This window comes from Sinocyclocheilus grahami, unplaced genomic scaffold (genome assembly GCF_001515645.1).
Source record: "Sinocyclocheilus grahami isolate Dianchi unplaced genomic scaffold, SAMN03320097.WGS_v1.1 scaffold2.1, whole genome shotgun sequence".
Taxonomy (NCBI): Eukaryota; Metazoa; Chordata; class Actinopteri; order Cypriniformes; family Cyprinidae; genus Sinocyclocheilus; species Sinocyclocheilus grahami.
The window spans coordinates 1395639-1413989 of NW_015505181.1; the positions used below are offsets into that span (position 1 = coordinate 1395639).

General features: G+C 37.2%; 1 protein-coding gene across 1 annotated transcript in view; it reads left to right on the plus strand.

Moving 5' to 3' along the window:
- The first annotated feature begins 512 nt into the window (after nt 1-512).
- Nucleotides 513-18351, plus strand: part of LOC107553064 (phosphatidylinositol 4-phosphate 3-kinase C2 domain-containing subunit beta-like) — a 42890-nt gene continuing 25051 nt past the window's right edge. The window contains 10 exon segments of the mRNA XM_016235195.1: nt 513-749; nt 5957-6805; nt 8692-8792; nt 8976-9230; nt 14511-14673; nt 15563-15642; nt 15750-15813; nt 16509-16655; nt 16900-16933; nt 18066-18261. Of these exon segments, the coding sequence (XP_016090681.1) occupies nt 6044-6805; nt 8692-8792; nt 8976-9230; nt 14511-14673; nt 15563-15642; nt 15750-15813; nt 16509-16655; nt 16900-16933; nt 18066-18261 (1802 nt within the window). The 5' untranslated portion in view covers nt 513-749; nt 5957-6043.

The window sequence follows — 18351 nt, forward strand, 5'->3', positions numbered from 1 at the left end:
CACAAACCCCCCCCCTGACTGTTGGCGTTATCTGCTTTTGCTATAAAACAAACTTTTTTTTTAGTTATAAAAAAACACTTTCAATTAACTTTAATTTTGTAAATTACATGTATTTGTTTAAGTTATTATTACTTAATCAAAACAACCCAACTGCAGTTTGATATGACTTGGAATGCGGCAATAAAAAAACGCGATTTCTGAAAAAAAAAACGGTTTTTGCAAATGAACTCTTCATATGTAGCTTTATGTAGGAATAAATTACATTGCAACATGTTGAGGTTGGTATGTTTATATTATAGAACATAAATACTACATTCCTCCTTTTCAAGTTACAACTTTTTCAGTTTTAGCAGAAGGAGAAAGTTCTACTGCAGTGTTTGGTGTCAGGCGTCATGTTGGGATGCAGTTACCCGTATTTTCCACTAGAGTCTGCTATTGTTCCTTTCAACCCGAATCCCCAGTCTTTACACATTCTCCAATGAGAACTGGCCGATGTGAGCTTTGAAGCCGAAATCCACAGCGCAAGTCGCCAATCAAACAACCCGGTCAGACAAACACAGAGAGAGAGAGAGAGGAAAGAGCGTGCGTCTCAGATGGATTAACAGAGACACGCTCGTGATCAGTGAACGATCTTCTGCCACTGGACCCCGGAAACGGCCTCCTGATCACCATCTATCAAAGCACAGCGATTGAGCCTGAGAATAAACGAGAAGGTCTATGACACAGGCGCTCAAGAGGCCGTGCACACGGTATGTGGTGTGCTCTTTCCTTCACTATAACCGAGAGCGCTGTTACAAACGCTTCGTCTTTATATATGACCAGCTGTTTTTGCGCAGTGACTGTACATTTTCCTAAAATCTTTGTGTTGGATTGAGCTTCTGAGAACGAAACACTAGCGATGCTCTAAATCTAACATGTAATACCTGACCGGAGCATTCAGAGGCGTTTGACCATATTATCGCCTGTTTCTATTTCAAAACTACTGACTTGACAACTTTGGGCTCCTGAGCTCAAATACATATGTATTTAAGAGACGTTTATTTAATAGGACCATCTGAGCCACAGATGGATGAAATGCGAGGAAACGTGTGGTTAGGTAAGATTATTTTTATGTTATTGTTGCTTCTGTTTTAAATAAAAAAACAGATTTGAATAGTCTTTAATAAAGACCACTTTATTTTTATTTATTTTTAATTATTTAAAAGTCAACTATAGGAGGTGAAGGTGTTGTAAAGAGAAAAGAGCATTATGGAGTCTGTTGTTATGCAATGATATTGCATGTTTCTTTTTATAAATTGTAATTTTTTTTTAAATGAATGCAGTATGAATGATATTGCATGTTTTTATTTGTATTTTTTTAATTAAAAAATGTCTCCATATGACATCAAGTTATGGTCATTACAATTATATATAAACAAATATAATTTACAATAAAATAAATTACGGTTATGCTAAATCAGAAAATTAAAATGTCTTGTTAGAATACATTATTTTTAGTTTTAAGAATTTATATAGGCTATTGTTTAATAACAAGCCTTGTTTATAACTATAGAAAAAATAAGAACTCAAATCTTCCCAAAAAGACTGCGTGTGCTTGCACTCATAAAACAAATAATGCAGATTTTTTTTATAATGCGTACAGTCAGCATAGCAAGCTTAATGGTGTATCTTCTCAAGCCTCGATTAATTTTATACTTTCATTATTATAGTGGCAGACAAAATGTTTACAATGAGGTTTATGCAACTCGAAGCACAGGAAAGATAGATGTTTACAATGCCATACAGTGTTTTGATGCATAAAGTGCATGTATATGACACAATGACCACAATTTGGGGTTAGTCTCTGCAAACCTGATTCAAGATTCAGCTTGTTTCTGAATCACCATGGTGTGGGGGCCGAACAAGAACTGCACTCATGTTTTGTAGTGCTTCGTGACTTAGCGAGAAAATTCATCATCTTTGATTAAAACCTTGTTTTCTTCCAGGAAGTTCCTTGTGTGTTCTTTGCATGATCAGTCTTGTATTTTAGTCTGCATTCTTTATTTCAGCATGACAATCTGGAATTAGTCGCTGACATTTACCTGTTTCAGGTCTTTCAGTGTGCAAAATATCATGTATTGTATTTCTGAAACCACCCGCGCACCTAAGACCTGTCAGACAGGGCAAGAAAGCAACGATTCATATTTTATCAGCTCTAAAATCTGTTCAAACCATGTAGAGCCAGGTAAAACTGTGGTGTCTGAAGACGTTCTTGGCTAGACGTCTCCTTTGCAACAGGTCAGATGTGCCATGCGTTTGGGTCGAGTCACCTTCCTGTGGGATTTGTGGTTTCTGAGTTTGGCCATTTTTCTAAATTGGAAGTCTGGTGTTAACAGTTTGTTTTTAATTTATTTGAAGTTTGTTTTGTATTTGTCAAATGTCAATGCTGATTTTCTTCTTTCTTTCCCACCGGATGCCAGAGAGGCTGAATGCAACCTCATTGGCTGAATGTGGGCTAGCTCACCACCATCTGCCTGTCACAGTAGAGTCGGCTAGTATAGAGGTCTTTGAACCAATATTAGGGTGGGAACGCCACAGGAAGAGAGGCGTATTGATGATGGAAGACCTCAGCATACGACGCACAAGCCCTGATCAGCTGGAACTAGCATAAGCGAACACCCTGGGCATGGAGGGAGCCGTGTGATATTTGTTGTTGGGTGGGTGTGTTGGGGGAGGGGTGTACATGGGGGACAGGGATGACAGCGGTCTCTTTGTCTTTGGCTCTCCAAGCCGTGTGAACGTGTCTGAGTTGGCCCTGCCTCACGTGACGCGGCTGCCCTCACTCCTCCCTGTCCTTTGTTCGGCCAATCTGGGAGCCACCCCTGATTGAATGGGATTATATCCCAGCAGGGGACTGATTCCGGGGGCCTGTATCTGGCTGGCCTGGGGTCCCTGTGGAACAATGCAGATCCACCCTCCATGCCACCCCTTCTGTCTTACTGCACCCCTCCGGCCAAAGCTCAGTCATGAGACTGTGCATAGGAAGCCTACGGGAGGCCGGTGCTCCTGGGAATGGAGGACAGCCCCAAAAAGGCAGTCTAGAAGGTCTAGATGCATTGATATTTGTGCAGTCCATCTGTTGGTGCCTGAGAACGCTGTTTATAAACACATCTGGTTTTTCGGAAGTGTTTTTGCATGAGATTGTTTACATGCGTAACTGTCCTGGAGCTGACTCTTACCATCTTAACCATTTTGGTCCACGTTGATCTGAAGTTTTGTTATGAACATTCACATTCGCAACAAACGTTGAGCAATAGGCCATTTTATTGGTCATGTAGTTTGTATTTCTGTGGAGTCAACTACAATGGTCTATAATTGACAGGGTTGCTTGAACGACTAGTTGACAAATTAGCCTTAAAGAAGCTCCTTATAATTTGGCTGAACTCCAGTGGCATGTATCTTAGGGGCATCAAGCAGCAATTCACTTTCAGTGTGGAAAGACAGATGACTTCCTGTAAACGTATTACATCACACCTGGTTTGAAAACAGTGTAATGTGCTGAGTCCTCTCTGTTTACACTGATCTCTATATGTACACATGTTCAGCCTAGCAGAAACTTAACAAGTGACTGGACGAGTTGCTGATGGAAGGCCTAAAACATACAGTCAGTTTGCCGCTTCCGTCTCCTCTGTTGATCTGGAAAACACATTTTGTTTATTTTACATTATTTATCCAGATGAAGATCCACAGAGATGAACAGAGGCACACAGGTTTTTGCATTTTGGGGATGGAAGATGGGGTCAAAATGTGGAGCAATGGAAGGGTCCAGGAATGTCTGTCAAACAGATGCCTTTGTGCTTCCTCTTCAGTCTTTTGTTCTGGTGCCAGTCTTCTGGCGTAGGGTTTGAGAATTTCCTACAGTTGTGTTTGTGGGCCAAGAAACAGACCCCCTGCTACTGTTGACATTACGAAGGAAAAAACGGGTCACAAATGGTCATGAACTGAAAGAAATAGTTCACCCAAAAATGAAAATTGTGTTGCAATTTACTCCCTTTCTTGTCATTCCAAACCTGTACAACTTTATTTTTCTGTGGAACACAAAAGAAGATATTTTAAAAATGCCTCATTATTATTATTATTATTATTATTATTATTATTTTATTTTTTATTATTATATATTTTTGTCCCTCAAATGAAGGTCAGTGGGGTCCAGTGGTGTTGTTTTGGACCCCACTGACTTTCATAATATGGACAAAAACTGTTACAACACTCTTAAAATATCTTTTGTGTTGTTGCGTACAGGTTTGGAATGACATGAGGGTGCGTAAATGATGACAGAAGTTTAATTTGTGTAAACTGTCGTTTTAAACCACTTAGATGAGCCATGGTCCACAATTTTACACAAAGTGGTATACTTCTAAACACCTTTGGGGTCCAGACGCTCGTGATCACAACAATTTATTCAAGTTATAACTATTATCATTCTTGCAGAAAACCAGTCATTTGACCTTAGACCTTCCCAGCAGGGCTAGATGACCGTTAAGCCCAGTGGTTGTGCATCTCTTTGGGGCGGCAGCTGTGTCATGGCACATGTGTTATGAGGCTGATCGAACTCTAAAGCCATTTGAGCAGCACTCAGCGTGTCTTCAGGTCGATTTGAATTCAGAGCTTAGCGTCTGTCCAGCTGTGAGTCCACAGGAACAGCCTCTTAATATGGCACATCAGTCTCCTTACAGGAGAGAGAACAGCTTCCCCCCACTGCAGAGGAGCTGTTGTGCTGCAGACGAACCTGCGTTGCACTGGTGACTGTGCCGAAAGAGAAAGATCATCTTGGCTCTGTCTTTTGCTGAGCAACAAAGAAAATAAGAGCCAGATGATCAGAGGCAAAGACAATCAAAATCAGAGTCACGCATGTGGCACGCATCTAGCATCTGCGACTGAACATGTGGCACTTTGATCCATATATGGTTCAAGAGCTTCATTAGTTAAATGGATCTGTTTATAGGTAATTATTTACTTAGCCATTTGTAGATACTAGAGGTGCTTCACAACACAAACAAATAAAGAAACGCACTGTAAAAACAGAAACGTGCCGCAAATGCTCACAACACAACCAAATACAGAAACGCAAGTACAGACCACAACAGGAGGACCCAACAATGCCAAAATTACTCCAACAAAACGAAAATTAACCATGCTTTCTTTTATTGATTACCATTTGTGTAACCACAGTTGTACAAATATCATGGTTAAACTATGGTTAGTGTAGTAAATCCATGGTTAATTTGTGGTTACCATGGTTTAACTATAGTAACCTTTTTATTTATTTTTTTTTTTTTACATAATAAATGTATTAATTAATTACTTTTAATAGTAAAATCGTACGGTTAATTTTTGTAAGGAAGGTTGTAAAGTAAGTTAGCCAGCTTACATGCTTTCACAGTTACAGTAATTGTGTATTTTGTCAGCTTATTTAGGCTAATAATTAAAAAAAAAAGCAAAGAAAAAAAGCAGCAGCAGCAAAGGAATCGTATGATCAGGATGTTAAAATAAACCAAAATCTCACCTTTCAGAGCAAACATTGATAAATATGTCCTTCAGCCAATTTATGAAGATGTTTTCTTAATTTGCAGGTGTTTTTTCTATTTGCATGTATTTTTTCATTTGCAGCGCATTGAGCTCTCTCTAGGCCACCGTACTTTAGCAACCTCATAACAATGCTCTGACATCCACCCACAACATTCTAGCATTGTAGAGGCGAGTTTTGCTTGCGCAGACAATTTTTCCTAATGTATACCTAGACAAGTCAATGACTTTTGAGACTTGACACTGTTTACTTAGTTATTATCTTTTTGTGAGGCACGTCAACATCTCTATGTGGAAGGTTGATGACTAATTTTTATTCTGGCTCCAGATACTGCAATATTTATCAACACTAGCTTGTGATTATTTTTCTTTCATTCTTATCTCCTAACAGAGCCTAATGAACCAGTTGTACAACTCCTAGTGCCATCCAGCTCCTTTCTGCGTTCCTCTTGTGCACTGCAGCGTCCCCTACAGGAACATGTCTGCGGCGCAGACTCAGAATGACCGGGAGAAGTGCTGGGGTTGTCTGGAATCGCTCGGCCTCAGCCAGAGGGAGCTGGTCCTAGCGGAGGCCCTGCAGATGGAGTATGACGCTCTTGCCCGCCACCGACAGGACAAGGGCCCAGCAAACACTCTACCCCCTGACACCAAGTCATCGCCCGCGAAGAGCGAGCCCTCCCTGCCTAGACGCGTTCCCAGTCCTCCTTGCAATAATTTGCAGCAGGGTGTTTCCGGATCTGACCCCATGCTCAACCACGTTCAACCCGGGGTGTCAAACTTCTCACGATCCAGCGGTGAGTCTCACGGATTTAGTAAGGAGCCTCGTTACATTCTGGATGAATGGGAAAGTGACTTCGAAGGAACGTCACAATTGCTGTCAAAAGGGCTGCCATCTCTAGATGAGCCTCCGCCACCAGTACCGCCCAGAAATCCCATCCCCCAGAACGATCCGTTCATTGTCCATCAAAGCTCAGTCCCACGGGATGTCAACTTGTTCACTCCTGAGGTGGACCAGCCCAAGCTTTCCTTCGGAGACACTCTGAACTACGATAACCTCAATGACTCCCTGAGCAAGCTAAATGGGGATTGGCTCTCACCTAATACAAGCCGGAGGGTAAATGGGGACAAATCAGGGAAGGCAGTAGCTCGCAGTAACACCCTTCCTCCTCAGATTCCTCCCCGCACTTATTTTACAGCGCAGAAGAGCACTAGAAACCAACGCAGAGTATCAGTTGATCCGGTGAGCATTCAGCATTTTTTTTTTTTTCATAATATTAATCTTTTTTTATAATTGTATTTTTTTCTATTTAACATTTTTTTAAATATGTATGCATATGCATAGGTGGAAATCTCGGTGGAGGGACAGGACCCCCCCCCCATCTGAAGGTTGTCCCCCCTAAAAATATGATTAAAAACCACGCTGTGCATTGTAAATAACAATGTTTTATACTTTAATCAATTGGAAGTAGTAAAACAACACAAACGGGGCAAAAATGCGTTTTATGTTTAGAAACATTTTGAGTCTCCCCCTCCCTTGCCTCATTTTGGTCCAAATGCCTGCTTTCGTCTTTTACATCACCTACACACACACAAGTCCGGTGAGAGAGAACAAAGCCAATAGTTGAGGAAGTCCAGTAAGTAAGGCTGTCAAGGCTAATTTCTTCACTTAAACATAGGATGAAGTGATTAGTTTCTCTTTAATATAGATGATGCCAATGTATTTTTCGATAAATCCCCTATGTTAGCAATAATAACGTTACCTGCTTGAGGGAAATGGTTGCCAGGTTTTCATAACAAAACCCGCCCAATTGCTACTCAAAACTAACCGCGTTTCGAGGGGGTCCCCCAGTAAAAATCGCGTTCTGGGGACTAAAATACACGTTATTGGGGTCGCTTCAACCCACGGACATGAAAAACAACCCAGCGCAACAGTGATAAAGTAGCCCAATTCCACGGGAAAACTGTGGACTTGGCAACACTGTGACGGATACAACGGATACAACGGACACGAGCGCTGTCATAACAGCTTGGAGTTGTCTAATTTGGCACGGTCTCCCTGCTGCACTAATAGTAGTAAGCCATTCCTCTGTGTATACATCATAGGCGCGGGAAGTGGGGGTGCTGCAGCATATTTTTTTCCCCCTGTTTTTTTTCTGTGGGCAACTGTTTAACAGTTGGGATTAAAAAAAAATTGTTGGCAAAGGCTATTACACTAACTCCATCCACCAACATGTGATTGGGCTAGTCAACATTACAAAAGACGGTCACTAGTCGTTCGCTCCAGTGGCGAAGATGGTAAAACGCGTGTGATCTACCTCTTGACGCGATCGACTCAGGTTCAAATCTGCCTTTTGGCTAACTTTTTTTCTCCCTTTTCAAATTTCAAATCAGAAAAGCATTTATTTTTTAATAAAAATGAAGGAAATAATCAAAAAGTTTAAAAATTATCGGCTAGGGTAGGTGTAGGGAGGGCTTTTGTCCCAAATTAAAATTTACACTCTAAGTTATTGCATACTGTTTTATAATGTATTACAATGCTGAGGTGCAGATAATTGCCACTATTGGCAATAAGTAATTAGCAGAATATCCTGCTATTTTAATACAGTATAAATAGCTATTTGCACTTAGTGTAAATACCATATCACAAAACAAATACTTCTATTTTCACTTAGTGTAAATAGCATCTATCGCTAAGAAAATATGCCCCCCTTGTGTCCCCTTCAAATATTGCTCTTGAGAAATGTTATGTTTAACATTGTCCCTCCCTACTGTTAGACGAAATTTACGCCCCTGTGCGTATGCATATATAAACAATTTGACATGTATGAAAAATGAAATGTTCTTTAATTAGAAATTAAATGTACAGAATATTTACATTTAGATATTTCCAGATATACATATATATTAGAATTTATATACATATATTCAAATACAACTCCGCAATTATAATTATTACATTAAATTTAAATATCTGCTGAAAGTTTATTTTACTCTCGTAATATATATATATATATATATTTTTTTTTTAGAAAAATTATATAAAATGTTTATCATAATCGTTTATAACAGTCAGATAAAGGACTATTTACTAAAAAGAAAAAAAAGGACTCTTTTAAACCCGTTTAGGTATCTCTGGGGTCCAGGCCAAATGGCTTTGGTTACGAGCTCTTTCAAGTTTCTGAAGAGAGGGATGAAGAAGTGGCGGCCTTCTGTCATATACTTGACTTGTGAGTTACTTAATTTAGTATTTCCATTCACAGTGTCTTGTCTTTCGTCTTTCGTCTTTTTTTTTAATTAATTGTTTATTTTAAAAATGCTATTTGTATGTAAAAATGTGTATAATAATTATATTTATTATTAAGAACATTATTTCACATTTATTTATGCACATCCATTACTGTTTTCACCAGGCTACGATTGGCGTACCCATGCAATGACTACTCAAAAAATGCAGGCTTTGTTTGGAGTCCATGTGTGGCACAAGATGAACTTCAGCAGAGCCTGGGGGTCAGCATAAAGGTCACGGTTTACAGTGACCACTTCAGAGAACCACTCACATTCTCTTGTGATGGTAAGAACTGAAGATCTTTCAATTGTTTATAATCTAACAATACAGATCATTTAAATATTCTATGTCAACTGTTGAGCTCGCTTATAATTGTGGAGGTGTAATTTTTTTGTTCCACATCCTGAAACTTTTGTACGGGGCAACAGGATCTCATTGGAAAGACTGGAGAGGCTCTAGACCCTGAGTTCTCTTAATAGCATTACACTGAAAGCCATCCGTTCTGCCAGCCATCTGTTTTGTGTACTCAATTAAAAGAGGCAGCTTTTCATTCACCCGCCTTGGAGGAACACACACAAACCTCCCTCATACACGCACACACACACACACACACAGTTATTGCATACTGTTTTATAATGTATTACAATGCTGAGGTGTAGATAATTGCCACTATTGGCAATAAGTAATTAGCAGAATATCCTGCTATTTTAATACAGTATAAATAGCTATTTGCACTTAGTGTAAATACCATATCACAAAACAAATACTTCTATTTTCACTTAGTGTAAATAGCATCTATCGCTAAGAAAATATGCCCCCCTTGTGTCCCCTTCAAATATTGCTCTTGAGAAATGTTATGTTTAACATTGTCCCTCCCTACTGTTAGACGAAATTTACGCCCCTGTGCGTATGCATATATAAACAATTTGACATGTATGAAAAATGAAATGTTCTTTAATTAGAAATTAAATGTACAGAATATTTACATTTAGATATTTCCAGATATACATATATATTAGAATTTATATACATATATTCAAATACAACTCCGCAATTATAATTATTACATTAAATTTAAATATCTGCTGAAAGTTTATTTTACTCTCGTAATATATATATATATATATATTTTTTTTTTAGAAAAATTATATAAAATGTTTATCATAATCGTTTATAACAGTCAGATAAAGGACTATTTACTAAAAAGAAAAAAAAGGACTCTTTTAAACCCGTTTAGGTATCTCTGGGGTCCAGGCCAAATGGCTTTGGTTACGAGCTCTTTCAAGTTTCTGAAGAGAGGGATGAAGAAGTGGCGGCCTTCTGTCATATACTTGACTTGTGAGTTACTTAATTTAGTATTTCCATTCACAGTGTCTTGTCTTTCGTCTTTCGTCTTTTTTTTTAATTAATTGTTTATTTTAAAAATGCTATTTGTATGTAAAAATGTGTATAATAATTATATTTATTATTAAGAACATTATTTCACATTTATTTATGCACATCCATTACTGTTTTCACCAGGCTACGATTGGCGTACCCATCCAATGACTACTCAAAAAATGCAGGCTTTGTTTGGAGTCCATGTGTGGCACAAGATGAACTTCAGCAGAGCCTGGGGGTCAGCATAAAGGTCACGGTTTACAGTGACCACTTCAGAGAACCACTCACATTCTCTTGTGATGGTAAGAACGGAAGATCTTTCAATTGTTTATAATCTAACAATACAGATCATTTAAATATTCTATGTCAACTGTTGAGCTCGCTTATAATTGTGGAGATGTTTATTGTCCCTCCCTACTGTTAGACGAAATTTACGCCCCTGTGCGTATGCATATATAAACAATTTGACATGTATGAAAAATGAAATGTTCTTTAATTAGAAATTAAATGTACAGAATATTTACATTTAGATATTTCCAGATATACATATATATTAGAATTTATATACATATATTCAAATACAACTCCGCAATTATAATTATTACATTAAATTTAAATATCTGCTGAAAGTTTATTTTACTCTCGTAATATATATATATATATATATTTTTTTTTTAGAAAAATTATATAAAATGTTTATCATAATCGTTTATAACAGTCAGATAAAGGACTATTTACTAAAAAGAAAAAAAAGGACTCTTTTAAACCCGTTTAGGTATCTCTGGGGTCCAGGCCAAATGGCTTTGGTTACGAGCTCTTTCAAGTTTCTGAAGAGAGGGATGAAGAAGTGGCGGCCTTCTGTCATATACTTGACTTGTGAGTTACTTAATTTAGTATTTCCATTCACAGTGTCTTGTCTTTCGTCTTTCGTCTTTTTTTTTAATTAATTGTTTATTTTAAAAATGCTATTTGTATGTAAAAATGTGTATAATAATTATATTTATTATTAAGAACATTATTTCACATTTATTTATGCACATCCATTACTGTTTTCACCAGGCTACGATTGGCGTACCCATGCAATGACTACTCAAAAAATGCAGGCTTTGTTTGGAGTCCATGTGTGGCACAAGATGAACTTCAGCAGAGCCTGGGGGTCAGCATAAAGGTCACGGTTTACAGTGACCACTTCAGAGAACCACTCACATTCTCTTGTGATGGTAAGAACTGAAGATCTTTCAATTGTTTATAATCTAACAATACAGGGTTTCTTAATTTGAAACAATATCACTCATTAGAACATGCAGAAACTAAGAAATACATTTTTCTATTTAGATATTTATTTTGTTAAGGAAAATTAATGGTCTGGTTTCTACAACTTTCACTTTGGAGCAAAAATCTGGCTTTAAACTGGAAAGAAATAAAGATGTGACATTTATCGTGATAATTATCGATATCGACTGATTATATCGTGATAAATTTTTTGACCATATTGCCCAGCCCTACTTCCAGTGTATGATGAATGCAGACTGTGGTGCCATTCTCACATGGCTCTCTGTTTGTGTCACAAGCAGCTGTGAAATCTGCTAAATGTTAGTGAAAATGATGCAGGTCAACTCAAAATAGTTCACAGGGAATGGAAAAATAGTTGGGCCTGTATAGCACTGCTCTAGGGTTGGGTAGTGATATGTACGCTGTCTGCTCAGTCAGAAAGTTGATGAAGGACAATTAAATGAATATCTTTCATACTGTACATTATAATGTTGCGGTTCCTGAATTCACTTAGATTTTTTTTTCTAATTTATTTAAAGCTGCAGTCTGTAACTTTTTTTTGTGTTCAGAATTTACAAAATTTATACAATAAGCGAGTACACCATGAATCCATTTTCTAAACCGTGTTTTTGGCTTGTCCTGAATCACTATGGTACACCAATAATAAGTGTTTATATTCTGACTATTTTAGACTGTACCCAGTACCTGCGTGATTCGTAGCTCCGGCTACAATGTTCTTCTGCAAGACGCACGCAGTTCTGTTTAATAACCGTTAGAGAGCCAAAAGTTACGGACTGCAGCTTTAATCAAAATAATTTAAAACAATAGTTGTATTATAAAAATAATATTACTAAAATAAAACATATTATAAAATCACTTTATTATAAAAAAATTGTTTTATTGACTTTGGTTTTACATTTTTGGCCAGAATTTTAATTTTGGTGCATCCCTACACCCTTTGTTATGTTTTGTTTTGTTTTGAAATATATTTACATATAAAAATTTATATAATTAATAAAATCTCAAAAAATCTGAAATTTATAGTAAAAATATAGTTTCTCACGCCATTGGTTGAGTCAACTTTGCTGTGTTAGAGTGTTCAAACAAACCACGCAAAACTGCAGTTTTTTGGGTGGAAATCAGCTGACAAATGGCTTACTTATAATTGTCTCTGCATTTTAAACTGGAATTAAGTATTTTAAAATAAAAATAATTACATCATCACCAGGAACAGTAAGAAATGGCTCAGCTCATTTTGTCAATTGAAATTGTGCGTTGCATTGCCCTCTCTGCTGTCTCAGATTGACATGAGTTTGTCTGGGTCCATTCACATAAAAAAAAAAAAGCTTATCCTCAAGATTCATAGAAATTGACTTACATTAAAAGCTACATAATTAGCCTTTATCTTTATTCTGCCAATTGACCTTATATAAAAAGGGCTTTTAGCAGCCTACTTACTCTAATCTTCTACTCACTCTGAGCTTTTTCTAGGCTAAATCATCCTTCTCCACAGAAACATGATTAGCCTGATGTTCATATTTGGCAGTGGTTCATAATCCAGGCTTCTTCTTGTGAAGTACTTGCTGTTGACAACAGGATTTTGGGATTTTTCTTTTTGGGACATCTGCATTTTGTTTTTTTAGGGGCTTCGTGTCTACCTCAAATTGGCTCACGATTTGAGTGAGTGGTTGGATTTTCTCCATAAAGTGTTATGGCCAAAAACAGCCCCCCGCTGCTTGCCAGTGTGCAGAATGTTGCTAAAAAGTTCCCATCCAATAGCATAATGAACTACATGTTACAAGGACATATTGTAATTGTAATTGACATTTGTAAGGCCGCTTGAGTTGTGGGTGGAAATGTGGTTATTCCAAGCTGAATGAAGATCTGCGGTTTGTGGTCTGAATAGCTCCTCATCATGTAACTGTGGCCCTTTAATTGTGGTTGCATAAAAACAAGCTGTGCTTATGTCTTTGGATTGCTTTAACCACATTGGGTTTCCCCATGACACGACCACCATTTTGAGGCAGACTTGACTACTAATCACTCATGTGTTCTCGTCCTGTTTTTCTTTTCTTTTTTTTCTCCTTTTTTTTTTTAAGGCCACTTGACATTTTTGTTGATACGGTTGATTTCTGTTAAAGGGCAAAACAGACAGAGCTGAGGCTGAGTTTATCTGTGCGACAAGAACCGCAGGTGTTATTCTGTTTGAATGTGTGTGTTGGTTGTTTTTGCTGTGGGTGCAGCTGTGTGGTAGGAAGTGTGTCTTTTCCTGATAATCGTGTGCTTGTGCAGAGCCATGAAAAGGAGGGACATTGTGTGTATGACTGTAAAATACATAAGCATCAGTTTCAGAACAATAACCTACTAACCGACAGTTTTCTCTGAAGGGCTGAAACAATGGCTGAAATCTCTACAGTGATGTGAACATTGAGTACATTAGGCTTATTTAGGCTGATTAAGTTTACATTTTCTTTATGTATGCAGGATAATTAACATTTTAAGTTTGTGACTTTGTATAAAGTTACATATGTGCTTAGGTATTTCAATATGCCATTGTTTGATTAAGTACAAAATATACTCACAAGTATAAGTTATCTGTATATACACATGTATATTTGTACTACTTTTTTGATCATGGTGATGTTATAACAGGGACAATACACTAGCCATTGTTACACACATACATATACAAAGTCACTAACTTAAAATGTAAATTATCCTGCATACATAAAGAAAATGTCAACTTAATCAGCCTGAATAAGCCTAAGGTACTCAATGTTCACATTGGTTGAACAGTTGTCTGTGTGTAACAATGGCTAGTGCATTGTCCCTGTTATATATATATTTTTTTTTTAAATTTATAAATCATCTGCAATTGGAAACGGCTTTCCTTCATCTCTAAGTTTGCATATGTTACAGCATCCTTGCTGAATGAAAGTATTTATTTCATTTAAAAAAAAAAAACTTGCTGACCCCAAACTTTTGAATGGTATGTATATAAATAATTTATGGACCAGTATATCTCAAGTTTGCTTTTGCCTCTTGTATTTCTGCTAAGCACTCAGACTCTGGTGAGCTTTGAGTACATCCAGCAGTGTCTGAAGTTTGACTGGGACATTCGACTCATTCTTACCAAACGGAGTTCTGTCAACATGGAGTTGGGCCGAACGGTAAGACCAAATCTGACAGCAGATGGATTAGTGACCCAACAACATGTTTTCCTCTTATTGAACAGTTGAAACTCCAGGAAACATCTGTAGGTGTTTTAGACTTCTGAACATCAACACTTAATACTTAATACCGGAAGGTATAAGTGAAATTATTATGAGCCCTATTGAATGCTAGTCATTTAAAAAAAAAAAACGCAGTTCACATTGCACTAGGCATGCAGTTCCTCGAGCTCATTTGGAAATGTCAAAAACCTTTCATTTTGAATCTAGCATCTGTGATAACTTCGTTTAGATTACAATGCATGTCATATGTCTGGAATGTAACCTTACACTTAAATGTTGCACACTCTTAAAAATAAAGGTATCAGGTTTTTGCAGCAATTACGTAGGAGAACTGTTGAGAAGACACTTTTTATGTTCTAAGGGACCTTTTGTGCATTGAGATGTTCCATGGATGTTAAAGGAATAGTCCACCCAAAAATGAAAATGGTCATTTACTCACCCTTACGGCATTCCAAAACTTTGTTCTGTGGAAAATAATGCAAGATATTTTGAAGAATGCTGGTAACCAAATGGTTTTGGTCTCATTAACATCCATAGTATGAATAAAAATGACTGTGGAAGTCAGTAGGACCTGTAGCTATTTGTTTACCAACAGTTTGGTCTTCAAAATATCATCTTTCACAGAAGAAGGAAGTGCATACATGTTTGGAATGACATCGCATTATTTTTTTGGGTGAACTGTGCTTTAGAGTTTCTTCATGGAATCATAGACTCCAACAGGGAACCAACCATTTGAGAACTTTTCAGTGTAGATGCTAAAGGTGTTTTAATTGTTAAATGTTAACATTGTGGTGATGATAATGTTGTTGCTGTTGTTGTTAAACAGACAGAGGATGATGATACTCTATCCACCATGAACCACAGTATTCTACTGCAAGAGAGGCCAATCAAACAGACTGTGACCAGGTGAGAGCGATGAAGAGGAGGTCAGAGAGTTTAGGCTGTAATATGTTAGAGAGGTTTTAATATATCCACAGTGTTTGACAATTCTTACTCTTTTGTTTGTGTGACAGGGAGGCACTGACTCTTCTCCTGGATACCTTTCACAATGAGGCTGAGTCTTTCCTTTTATCGGAGGTAAACTTTTTACAAACATTGTTTATCTGAAAATTGTTTGAAATTTGTTAAACTACAAATCAAGGTTATTATAGTTAACTAAAATGAAAAACAAAAATAGTAATAATAACTTAAACTACTTTTGTTTCAGGTAATTGCCAAAGCAACATTTCTCGTTTTCATTTAGTTTAACTTCTACAAATTACTAAAACAGAAATAAATATTAATTAAACTTATATAAACATAAACTAATAAATGACAAACACAAAATTACTAAAACTTTAAATTTAATTAAATTGAAAACAAAAAAATTTATAAAGAAATACTAATTCAAAATACTAATAAAAACTATAATAGTATATCAAATATACTAAAATAACACTGAAACAAATTGCAAAAATATTTGCAAACAAGTTTCCTGACCACTCCCCCTGTCTGCCATTGGTCAGAAATTAGATAGCCACGCCCCCACGCTCATGACATTGAGTCATTGTTGCTGGTCAGGATAATTAACAATGTTTTCATAGTAATTAAAATGTTTACCTTTGAATGATTTGTTTGTGATGTCTCTGCATATTAAGCTAGGTTAGCATCGAAAGTATTTTAATGTAAAAAAATTACCAGTTAAACAAATGCTCAGTATGGTTGTTGAAAACGCCTTTATCTTTTTTTTGTTTCAGTATTTTTTTTCCCTCAATGTCTTTTGTCACTTGCAGGTTGAGTTGCCGTTGCATGTGGAGCGGTTAGTGCAGTCTGTGAAGGCTTGTTGTACTTCTCTAGCAGCTGTTGAAACACCTGACATCACTGCTGCCCTAAACCAGCTGCCAGCTTGCCCCTGCAGACTACAGCCTAAAGTGCAAAAGGTAGTACCTTTGAACACTTTCTTAGTCACAAACATTACATGGGAAATGTTTTAGAAATCTGATAATCATATGTACATATTGCTGTTGGCTACTTTTCGTGTGAGCACAAACGCAGTGCTGCAAACCTGCATCTTTGGCTGCCTCTAGTTCCTCAAATGAGTAACAGACAATTCTCTGCTTTGCTTAAACCACTAACATTTTCACTTTTTAACTTATGTGTGCGTGTTTCTGTTTGCATTTATAGGATGTCAGTGTCTTGGCGAAGAGAGAAAACAGAGGTACGGTGATTCTGGTCATATTACTCTCTTTGACTTTTGTGTCAAACTGAAGCATACACTACCAGTGAAACATTTAGCCTTTATAAACCTCATCCTTATATATTATAATGCTTTTGGTCACTACATAATTCTCAAAACTTGTAACTTCCATTCACATAAATTCTTATGAATTCCATTTATTTCATAGTTTTGATGACTTCCAGGTTTTTTTTCTGAAGTTTACTTTTGCTTTATTTTATATTTATCAGTTTTGTAGTTAAGTCTTAAAGTCCATGAGGGTTGTTTTACATATAAATGCAATTTCTTATGTTAAGTTTTAGAGAATGTTTTACCATGCCTTTATTTTGCTACTTTACAAATGCCCTTTATAAATATATTTGATTGTTCCATCCTTGTTCGAGACTCAAACTTAATGTTAAATTATGAAAATCCATCTCAAACATGCAACATTTTAAAACTATCTAGTTAAAGATGCAAGTCAGTTAACTCAAGTGTGTTCAAACTTAACGGGGACATCGGATGCAAAATTCACTTTTACATGGTGTTTGCATATAAAAGTGTCTTAGCAGTGTGTGGACACAACCACCCTACAATGATAACAATCCATTCACTCCTTTTTAATCCCTAAAAAACCTAAACCGTCTCAATTATCAAGCCATTTTGATTTTCTTAGGCGCCGCCCACGACCACTGTATTACGACCACAATATTAGCATATTTCCGCCCTCAGCCAGTTGTACGCTGTCTGCCATTTTCTCTGCACTCAAGCTGCACAAAAACTTTTAATGTCCTTCTGTCAAGCTTTAATGTGAATTCGTACTGCTGCTCCATTCCGCATTCTGTGAACATAAAATGCGTAAGAAATGAAAAAGCTTCATGTAAGGGATAATGTACAGCGCAAAATCTAGTATTCCAGAGAGTGGTAATTGGTCATTCTTGGCATCAGAATTTGTATGTAAAAAACAGAACCATTTTTTTCCCCCTCCTTTCAGTGGCAATTGTGGAGAAGTTGACTGCAGCCATCTTGGATCTTGTGGAGTTGTACTGCAGCACTTTCGGAGTGGTAATTGGTCATTCTTGGCATCAGAATTTGTATGTAAAAAACAGAACCATTTTTTTTTTCCTCCTTTCAGTGGCAATTGTGGAGAAGTTGACTGCAGCCATCTTGGATCTTGTGGAGTTGTACTGCAGCACTTTCAATGCTAATTTCCACACTATGCCACAAAGCAGCAGATCCACAGCCCCCATACAGGAAGCTGGCATGGTCACCAACGTGCTTTCCTTCAGCGTTTATGCGGCTCATCGCATCCCTATCACATGGGCTGCCAGGTAGCGCTATCTTTCTTGTTTTGGTATAATCACCCTGTGAAATCAAGCATTCATTATACAGTAGTATTTGGGGGGGGGGGGGGGGGGGGG